The 10819-nt window shown below is 39.7% G+C and overlaps 1 protein-coding gene across 3 annotated transcripts; it reads left to right on the top strand.

The window, feature by feature from the left end:
- Positions 1–2095: 2095 nt before the first annotated feature.
- Positions 2096–10098, top strand: LOC125896840 (pleurocidin-like peptide WF3). Of its 3 annotated transcripts, none has more exons than XM_049589726.1 (4): positions 2096–2243; positions 2467–2606; positions 2971–3010; positions 3747–4005. In XM_049589726.1, the coding sequence occupies exons 2-4, from the start codon at positions 2468–2470 to the stop codon at positions 3796–3798; spliced, it is 231 nt and encodes a 76-aa protein (XP_049445683.1). In that variant the 5' UTR covers positions 2096–2243; position 2467; the 3' UTR covers positions 3799–4005. The 3 variants fall into 3 exon arrangements, with proteins under 3 accessions (XP_049445683.1, XP_049445685.1, XP_049445684.1); XM_049589728.1 differs by lacking the exons at positions 2467–2606; positions 2971–3010; positions 3747–4005 and adding exons at positions 8856–8995; positions 9360–9399; positions 9840–10098 and having other exon boundaries at positions 2101–2243; XM_049589727.1 differs by lacking the exons at positions 2096–2243; positions 2467–2606; positions 2971–3010; positions 3747–4005 and adding exons at positions 8482–8624; positions 8856–8995; positions 9360–9399; positions 9840–10098.
- Positions 10099–10819: the final 721 nt, after the last annotated feature.

Below are 10819 nucleotides of genomic sequence, written 5' to 3'. Positions count from 1 at the left end.
CTTTAAAGGGTGTTTCCAGGTTTTTTTCAATCATTCATTCATTTTCCGTAACTGCTTATCCTGTTAGGGGTCCCAGCCAGTCCTATCCCAGCCCACCTTGGGTGAGAGGCGGGGTACACCCTGGACAGGTCACCAGACTATCACAGGGCTGACATATAGGCCTCTAGTTTCCCAGCACAGTGCAGGGTGGCGAACCCCGCGCAGAGCTAGTTTCGAGCAGCGCAACCCGAGGCACGCTCAGTTTGGTAATTTGGCAGACCAAGGTGCGCTGAGATGGGTGTGGCGGCGCAGCAGGGGGAGGTGTCAACAGAACCAGCTTGGCGCAGTCACAGTTTCGTGCCAAAAGGCTTCACTTAAGGTGCGCTAAAAGCTTGCCAGCTGAAACCAGGTCTACTGTCAGCGCAGGGGGAGCGCAGCCAGTGTAAGTGGAAGTTTGGCTGACTAGCGGACAGTGCGCACACGTCACCAAAACCTCACAGGCAGGTTTTCAGAATGTCAGGCACATTAACGATGCAATAAATACACAAAAAAACACTATTCAATGCAACTATCTGCAATCAGCACATAAATGTATCTCTATATCGACTGTCCTGTCACATCTGATGTCAGATCAAAGGGGATTGGCACTTGGCAATGGCACGTGGCACGCTGATGATGATTAACACAGCTGCAACTAATGAGTCAAGCAAAAGCAAAGAAACAGAGTGAGAAGAGAAAGAGACGCAACATTGAGTTACAAATGTGGTGACCTCCTCCCAGGCTGCCTTTGCATCATCAGCCTGTGGAGGTCTACTCGCAGTTCCATATATTCGGACACTGTGAGCAGACCTCCTAGACCAAAACATCAGTTTCCTTCTGGGAGAAGTTTAGCTGTCTGACGCTGCTGCTCTCATCTTAGAAAAGTCAAAAGAAAAGTCGAGGAGAGGGGCTCATTTGATTGGTGTGATGTGAATGAGAATGGGGTGTGAATGGGCTGTGTAAAACCCACTCCCTGCCTTCTCTCCTCCCTCTTTCCGACTTGCGCAGGTAGGAGGGACTGAGGTGGGAAAGAGGAGTAGCTGTGCCAGTGTGTCAAATTTGCAAAATCCGCCTGGCCACACCCCTCGCCCGGTCTGCGAAACTAGAGGCCAGAGAGACAGACAACCATTCACACTCACACCTACGGTCAATTTAGAGTCACTAATTAACCTGCATGTTTTTGGACTGTGGGAGGAAGCTGGAGTCCCCAGAGAAAACCCACGCTGACACAGAAAGAACATGCAAACTCCACACAGAAGGGCTCCCCCACCCTGAGGTTCGAACACCCACAGTCTGGGTTCGAAGTAGCAATGCTAACCATTGCACCACCGTGCCACCTCCTTTTTTTTTTTTTTTTTTTTTTAAATTATTTGACCGAGCAAAAATGCGCTGAAACCACAATTACCACCTTGTGGTTGTATGCTTCTGCCAATCAGTCGAGCTGCTGTTTACATCCATGTCTGTCCAGACTAATACAGTGAAGACTTTGAAGGAATTTAATAATTTAATAAGAGATATTAGGTTTATTTTTTGGCAAAATACAAATTATCATTATATTGACATGTATGATTAGTTGAGTAGTTGAATTAGTAGAATTAGTTGATGATTTCTTGAGTTATGACCAAAAACATGTTTTCTGAGGTCACAGTGACCTTGACCTTTGACCACCAAACTCTAATCAGTTCATCCAAGTCCAAGTTGATGTTTGTGCCAAATTAGAAGAGAAGGTGTTCCCAAGATAGCACGTTCAAAAAAATGGAACAGACAAACCAAAAACATGATGCCTCTGGCTGTTATCAGCGTGGAGGCATAAAAATGTCAAGTCAACTTTATCTAAATAGCACATTTGTGTCTCCAGGAGCAGAATCAGTGTACTTTGTCTGTGTAAACTATGGATTCATGTTTGGACCATGACACGACCCTGTGTGCACCAGCATAACAATAATATCAAAGCAATGTAAAAACCAGTTTGTTCAGTTGACAAAGTATCCTCATATAGGGAAGTTGATTTTGAATCTAACCACTGTTTTGTGGCTTGAAGAATATGGTGAAATAAATCACACAGTAATAGGCTGTTTCACACTAATACTGAGAAAGTGACGTTTGTCCCACCCACTTGAAATGATCTTATATCACAACTGTGGGGTATAACAACAATTCACATCAACTGTTGAGACCACAGCTGCAACTTGACAACAGTCTTTTGACTATCAGTCTGTCAGAAGGTAAAGTTAATATTTCATTTTCATTTTGCTTTACTTAATGCAAAGTCATTAGGATAAGTTATATCAATTGACATTTTAGAAATATTACGACATGTAGTCTTGTTACATTGTCGTTCTATCTATCTATCTATCTATCTATCTATCTATCTATCTACCTACCTACCTACCTACCTACCTAGCTATCTTATCTAGCTATCTTATCTGAATGTGTTTTGCTTTTCAGGATGAAGTTTGTTATGATCTTTCTGGTGCTGTCGCTGGTCGTCCTCATGGCCGAACCCGGGGAGTGTTTTTTTAGACACTTAAAATATATCTGGAGAGGGGCGAAGGCTATATTCAGGGGTGCCAGGCAGGGATGGAGAGGTAAATCACAAGTGTGCATCTGTGTTAACTTCAACAGATAGACCTCACTTCCTCATTAGGCTAATAGAGAACATCATTTGCTCTGCACTATGTTTTCTATTAGCGTAACCCTAACCTGACATCAACAACAATCTGGTATAAATTATGCATAAATATATACAACTACAGCTCCAATATATGCTAAGTCTTTCTTTAGTCCTTGCATCTCAGCTGTGTTTACTGCAAAGCACTAACCCTAAACATAAGTAAAGAGAGCTTCTGTGTTGCTTATTATTTCAAACATTCCAATATGAATAAATTCATAGACTGTGATAACAAGATAATATAATTATGTTACGTCAATTACATCTTTTTGTCTGTTTAGAACACAGAGCCTTGTCTAAGCAGCGCAAGATGGATCAAGGGTAAGCACTGAATATTACTTACTGATATCAATGAGTTAAAAAAAAAAACTTTAAACCTCACAACAAATTCAAGAAGAGTGTAATTATCTATTACCAGTTCACCTGGTTTATGTGATTACTCTCACTAACTGATTCAACTGACCTACAAAATGGCAGTGAGACATACTCATCACTATTTCACCGAGACATCTTTACATACCTTATTATATACAACTATTTAAAAACCACTATTGTTAAATTCACAATGATTTACACTCTAAAAAAGAATCCACTGCTTCAGCTTAAAAAAACACAAGATAACAGTGTGCATGCATCTTTTTATGTAGTTCCAACATTGGCATTATTGAGTGAATCCTATGAGTATCTTATAATCTGACAAACTCAGTTATTTAGTAGAACTAATGTGATTTGCTTTGACATTGAAATAATTAAGTTGAACAACTTAATATTTATCCAAAAGTTGTGGTGACATTTAGTGGTCAAATAAGTCTGCTTAAGATATTGCAACTTATCTATTTTAATTCTATCCTATTCAAAAATGTCTAAAAATGTTTTGATTTTAACCAACTTCATAAATTAAGTTGCAGTGTTACGTTTTTTTTTTTTTAGAGTGTACCGGGAAGTAAAGCAGATTTATTCAAGAAACTGGAATCAGTGGAATTCTGTAACTATCGCTTGAAAAAAATATTGCGAGGTTATCCACTTATTAAATTCTTTGATTCCTCTCTCTAACTAGGGGTGGAGGAAACGAAGTGGACAATGGAACTCCGCCATACTGGCAGAAATGAATCTGTTCAATCAAAGGGAAGATCTGAGCCACAGCGTTCTGCTTTGCAAAGCAAGAAACAAAAACATGAGTTAACAAACCTGTTGTGGAGTTTGTATAAACTACTTCAGATGTAGTTATTTTTGGCACAGCTACAATTTGGTTTTAAACATTTAAAATTGCTAAATATTGCAAGCTGCCCTGCTGAATAAAGTTGTGTAAAAGGCCATGTCTGCTTGGTAGTTTTTTTTGCAAGTTATGTAAATATTTACATAACTTTGGTAGATGTTTAAAACAATGTGTGTTTGGTGGAATGAGTTTATAAAACAATCACTTTGAGTGAGCTTGTGTCTCTTATTAAGCAGCACAAGTCTTTGGATTTAAGAGAGGAAGCACAGTTGATGCTTTTGTCAAAAAAAAGAAGGTTTTTACATTTGGATTTTTTAAAATATAGAAATCAGCCAAAATATTTACTGCTACTTTAATCATTCCCAATTACAAAGATTCATTTTAATCACAATGTGGTCAAAAGGGATGAATTCACAATTTTCCACTCAGCAGTGACCAAGCACATGTGATCGAAGGACTGTTATTTTGTAAGCGTTATTTTTAACCCGCTGAGACCAGATATTTTGCTCAGTAAGCATTTTTTATTTTTTTCTAGCTATTTGGGATCAGTAGGACCCAGTTAATATGAATAAAAACCTTAACACATTGTCAACATTGTCAATGATCATAAAGTCCCAATGTCCTCAAATGAGACGATAATAACATCTAAATGTCTTCACACAAGTGGTTTCTAATTTGCAGCGTCTTATAACTGTCACTAATATTGGTTAAATGTGTTGCTGTATCAAACTACAAACATTAATAATCATAAATAATAGTTTCAACCATAAAATGTGATCAGGTTTTGGACCTTGTCCACTTTTGTGTGGGATCGGCTGCAGACTGACTTGGCAGAGATGGCTGCCATTTTGTTTTTACATGGTTTAGTGCGTTGTGGTCGGACTACCATAAGATGGCACAAAATAGTGTCCATTAATGAGGACAGCAGGTCTAAGTTAATCAGAACAAAGTATAAGGTCAAGTTAACCCCAAAATGTAATGTCCACACATGAGGACACATGATCCTCTTGAGACCCTGTGTCCTCATGTCCACACATGGACATGTACAGGCTCGACCCTGTACCGAATTATTGGGCACAGGATATTATTTTATTTTAATTCTGTTTTTGCGAGCCGAACCATTTAAAATATCTAGTTCCCCGACGGACATAATTGAGTGACGGACCGAGTCCCGTAAATCTCCGCTTTCACTTTGTGCAGCGCATTCTCGCATTTTGACAATATGGCAAGTGAGCCTGATGAACCTGGAGACCCACCCGCAAACCTTAAGTCCTCCATTTGGGAACACTTTGGTTTCAGGGTAAAATACGAGGATGGAAATAAAAAAGTGGACAAGACAAAGCAGTGTGCCGACACTGCAGAACAGCGGTTGGGTATGTACTTGGAAACACGTCTAACATGCTAACGCTCTAAAGCGACACCACCCGAGTTTGAACGTTAACCGGCACGACTAGAAAAAGCAATCTGGTGCAAACTACGATATCGTCGTCGTTTAAAAACGAAAGAGCGTTTCCCTGACCATCGCACTAAAGAAATAAACAACGCCATTGGAGTTTAGTAAAATTGTTTAAGCTGCACTTTAGATATAAGCATGTTTTGTTGTTGCATGTGTTGTTTTCATGATGTGGGTAGGATAACTGTAAATTGCTGCCAAATAAATGTAATGACTCCATATCCTATTGCAAACATCAGTCAGGAACAAAAGCACTGCTTTGAAAACATGCATGAATAAATGTAGTACCACTGTCAACCTCTAAAGGGGTCCTATAACGCTTTTTAATTTTTTTGTCATATTTATAATGTTACAGTGTCAGGTGTTCATAATAAACATGGCAAAAGTTTCAAATAATGAGCTTAATGTATGGTAAAGTTAATACGGCAAACAACAACCTCAAGCTTTAGACCATTCTCCATACACTTTTTTCAAATATTTTCCTTTATTTATAAGACTGATCTTGACCCATCTGTCATATGATCATGTGCTCCAGGCACGCTACTGCAAGTGTCTACATTATGTAGCCTACACTGCTACATGTAGCTACATGCTAACATCAGGGAAACATGTACTCTTGGCTGGTGATGCTGTTGATTTCTCCCCAGTGTTGGATAATGCTCCTGCTTGAACATGTCTTGTTGTGAAAACTTTGGTTTAGAAGCTTTGATTTTTCACAGTAAAAAGTGCAGCTGTACTGATTTACAGTAATTCCCTGGCTGCAGTGACGATGCAGAGACCTGGAAACCCTGACCAATCAGAGCAAACTGGGCATTCTCAGTAGGGGCACTAAAAAAGTGTTTAAGACAGAGGGTGAAAACTAAATACAAGTATGAACCTTTAATTGTGAGTAATCCACACTTTAAAGGGTGTTTCCAGGTTTTTTTCAATAATTCATTCATTTTCCGTAACTGCTTATCCTGTTAGGGGTCCCAGCCAGTCCTATCCCAGCCCACCTTGGGTGAGAGGCGGGGTACACCCTGGACAGGTCACCAGACTATCACAGGGCTGACATATAGGCCTCTAGTTTCCCAGCACAGTGCAGGGTGGTGAACCCCGCGCAGAGCTAGTTTCGAGCAGCGCAACCCGAGGCACGCTCAGTTTGGTAATTTGGCAGACCGAGGTGCACTGAGATGGGTGTGGCGGCGCAGCAGGGGGAGGTGTCAACAGAACCAGCTTGGCGCAGTCACAGTTTCGTGCCAAAAGGCTTCGCTGAAGGTGCGCTAAAAGCTCGCCAGGTGAAACCAGGTCTACTGTCAGCGCAGGCGGAGCGCAGCCGGTGTAAGTGGAAGTTTGACTGACCGGCGGACAGTGCGCACACGTCACCAAAACCTCACAAGCAGGTTTCTAGAATGTCAGGCACATTAACGATGCAATAAATACACAAAAAAAACTATTCAATGCAACTATCTGCAATCAGCACATAAATGTATCTCTATATCGACTGTCCTGTCACATCTGATGTCAGATCAAAGGGGATTGGCACTGTTTGGCATGTTTGGCACACGTAATGGAAACCCAACCTGATTTGATTAACACAGCTGCAAACTAATGAGTTCACATCCCTCTCAGCCAACCACAAACAGCCACAGCATCAGATAGGGAGTATATATTCAGCATCTGTCATCTTAGAAAAGTCAAAAGAAAAGAAACAGAGTGAGACTGCGAGAGAGAAAGAGAGAGAGAGAGCGCGCACACGAGAGAAACGCAACATTGAGTTACAACTGTGGTGACCTCCTCCCAGGCTACCTTTGCATCATCAGCCTGTGGAGGTCTGCTCGCAGTTCCGTATATTTGGACACTGCGACCTTGGACCTCCCGGACTAAAACATTAGTTTCCTCCTGGGAGAAGTTTGGCCGTCTGACGCTGCTGCTCTCATGGCGAATTGAGTAAACTCTCATTACGCCTTTGCACGGCACATTTAAGGTCGAGGAGAGGGGCTCATTTGATTGGTGTGATGTGAATGAGAATGGGGTATGAATGGGCTGTGTAAAACCCACTCCCTGCCTTCTCTCCTCCCTCTTTCCGACTTGCGCAGGTAGGAGGGACTGAGGTGGGAAAGAGGAGTAGCTGTGCCAGTGCGCACGGTGTGCCAAACTTGCAAAATCCACCTGGCCACACCCCTCGCCCGGTCTGCGAAACTAGAGGCCAGAGAGACAGACAACCATTCACACTCACACCTACGGTCAATTTAGAGTCACTAATTAACCTGCATGTTTTTGGACTGTGGGAGGAAGCTGGAGTCCCCAGAGAAAACCCACGCTGACACAGAAAGAACATGCAAACTCCACACAGAAGGGCTCCCCCACCCTGAGGTTCGAACACCCACAGTCTGGGTTCGAAGTAGCAATGCTAACCATTGCACCACCGTGCCACCTCCTTTTTTTTTCCAATTATTTGACCGAGCAAAAATGTGCTGAAACCTTCTGCCAGTCAGTCGAGCTGCTGTTTACATCCATGTCTGTCCAGACTAATACAGTGAAGACTTTGAAGGAATTTAATAATTTAATAAGAGATATTAGGTTTATTTTTTGGCAAAATACAAATTATCACTATATTGACATGTATGATTAGTTGAGTAGTTGAATTAGTAGAATTAGTCGATAATTTATTGAGTTATGACCAAAAACATGTTTTCTGAGGTCACAGTGACCTTGACCTTTGACCACCAAACTCTAATCAGTTCATCCAAGTCCAAGTTGATGTTTGTGCCAAATTAGAAGAGAAGGTGTTCCCAAGATAGCACGTTCAAAAAAATGGAACAGACAAACCAAAAACATGATGCCTCTGGCTGTTATCAGCGTGGAGGCATAAAAATGTCAAGTCAACTTTATCTAAATAGCACATTTGTGTCTCCAGGAGTAGAATCAGTGTACTTTGTCTGTGTAAACTATGGATTCATGTTTGGACCATGACACGACCCTGTGTGCACCAGCATAACAATAATATCAAAGCAATGTAAAAACCAGTTTGTTCAGTTGACAAAGTATCCTCATATAGGGAAGTTGATTTTGAATCTAACCACTGTTTTGTGGCTTGAAGAATATGGTGAAACAAATCATACAGTAATAGGCTGTTTCACACTAATACTGAGAAAGTGACGTTTGTCCCACCCACTTGAAATGATCTTATATCACAACTGTGGGGTATAACAACAATTCACATCAACTGTTGAGACCACAGCTGCAACTTGACAACAGTCTTTTGACTATCAGTCTGTCAGAAGGTAAAGTTAATATTTCATTTTCATTTTGCTTTACTTAATGCAAAGTCATTAGGATAAGTTATATCAATTGACATTTTAGAAATGTTACGACATGTAGTCTTGTTACATTGTCGTTCTATCTATCTATCTATCTATCTATCTATCTATCTATCTACCTACCTACCTACCTACCTACCTATCTAGCTATCTATCTTATCTAGCTATCTTATCTAAATGTGTTTTGCTTTTCAGGATGAAGTTTGTTATGATCTTTCTGGTGCTGTCGCTGGTCGTCCTCATGGCCGAACCCGGGGAGTGTTTTTTTAGACACTTAAAATCTATCTGGAGAGGGGCCAAGGCTGTATTCAGGGGTGCCAGGCAGGGATGGAGAGGTAAATCACAAGTGCGCATCTGTGTTAACTTCAACAGATAGACCTCACTTCCTCATTAGGCTAATAGAGAACATCATTTGCTCTGCACTATGTTTTCTATTAGCGTAACCCTAACCTGACATCAACAACAATCTGGTATAAATTATGCATAAATATATACAACTACAGCTCCAATATATGCTAAGTCTTTCTTTAGTCCTTGCATCTCAGCTGTGTTTACTGCAAAGCACTAACCCTAAACATAAGTAAAGAGAGCTTCTGTGTTGCTTATTATTTCAAACATTCCAATATGAATAAATTCATAGACTGTGATAACAAGATAATATAATTATGTTACGTCAATTACATCTTTTTGTCTGTTTAGCACACAGAGCCTTGTCTAAGCAGCGCAAGATGGATCAAGGGTAAGCACTGACTATTACTTACTGATATCAATGAGTTAAAAAAAAAACAAAAAACTTTAAACCTCACAACAAATTCAAGAAGAGTGTGTAATTATCTATTACCGGGTCACCTGGTTTATGTGATTACTCTCACTAACTGATTCATTTGATCTACAAAATGACAGTGAGACATACCCATCATTATTTCACCGAGACATCTTTACACACCTTATTATATCCAGCTATTTAAAAATCAAATCAAAAATGTCTAAAAATGTTTTGATTTTAACCAACTTCATAAATTAAGTTGCAGTGTTACGTTTTTTTTTTTTTAGAGTGTACCGGGAAGTAAAGCAGATTTATTCAAGAAACTGGAATCAGTGGAATTCTGTAACTATCGCTTGAAAAAATATTGCGAGGTTATCCACTTATTAAATTCTTTGATTCCTCTCTCTAACTAGGGGTGGAGGAAACGAAGTGGACAATGGAACTCCGCCATACTGGCAGAAATGAATCTGTTCAATCAAAGGGAAGATCTGAGCCACAGCGTTCTGCTTTGCAAAGCAAGAAACAAAAACATGAGTTAACAAACCTGTTGTGGAGTTTGTATAAACTACTTCAGATGTAGTTATTTTTGGCACAGCTACAATTTGGTTTTAAACATTTAAAATTGCTAAATATTGCAAGCTGCCCTGCTGAATAAAGTTGTGTAAAAGGCCATGTCTGCTTTGTAGTTTTTTTGCAAGTTATGTAAATATTTACATAACTTTGGTAGAATAGATGTTTAAAACAATGTGTGTTTGGTGGAATGAGTTTATAAAACAATCACTTTGAGTGAGCTTGTGTCTCTTATTAAGCAGCACAAGTCTTTGGATTTAAGAGAGGAAGCACAGTTGATGCTTTTGTCAAAAAAAAGAAGGTTTTTACATTTGGATTTTTTAAAATATAGAAATCAGCCAAAATATTTACTGCTACTTTAATCATTCCCAATTACAAAGATTCATTTTAATCACAATGTGGTCAAAAGGGATGAATTCACAATTTTCCACTCAGCAGTGACCAAGCACATGTGATTGAAGGACTGTTATTTTGTAAGCGTTATTTTTAACCCGCTGAGACCAGATATTTTGCTCAGTAAGCATTTTTTATTTTTTTCTAGCTATTTGGGATCAGTAGGACCCAGTTAATATGAATAAAAACCTTAACACATTGTCAACATTGTCAATGATCATAAAGTCCCAATGTCCTCAAATGAGACAATAATAACATCTAAATGTCTTCACACAAGTGTTTTCTAATTTGCAGCGTCTTATAACTGTCACTAATATTGGTTAAATGTGTTGCTGTATCAAACTACAAACATTAATAATCATAAATAATAGTTTCAACCATAAAATGTGATCAGGTTTTGGACCTTGTCCACTTTTGTGTGGGATCGGCT

This window comes from Epinephelus fuscoguttatus, linkage group LG11 (genome assembly GCF_011397635.1).
Source record: "Epinephelus fuscoguttatus linkage group LG11, E.fuscoguttatus.final_Chr_v1".
Lineage (NCBI taxonomy): Eukaryota > Metazoa > Chordata > Actinopteri > Perciformes > Serranidae > Epinephelus > Epinephelus fuscoguttatus.
This window is presented reverse-complemented; position numbering and strand designations above follow the sequence as displayed.

What these genes read in the sequence shown, in the direction of transcription:
- LOC125896840 (XM_049589728.1), top strand. Translation starts at nt 8,857, where the DNA reads ATGAAGTTTGTTATGATCTTTCTGGTGCTGTCGCTGGTCGTCCTCATG. An exon ending in TGCCAGGCAGGGATGGAGAG is followed by an intron (nt 8,996 to 9,359) that starts GTAAATCACAAG and finishes TTGTCTGTTTAG; the next exon opens with CACACAGAGCCTTGTCTAAG. An exon ending in CAGCGCAAGATGGATCAAGG is followed by an intron (nt 9,400 to 9,839) that starts GTAAGCACTGAC and finishes CTCTCTAACTAG; the next exon opens with GGGTGGAGGAAACGAAGTGG.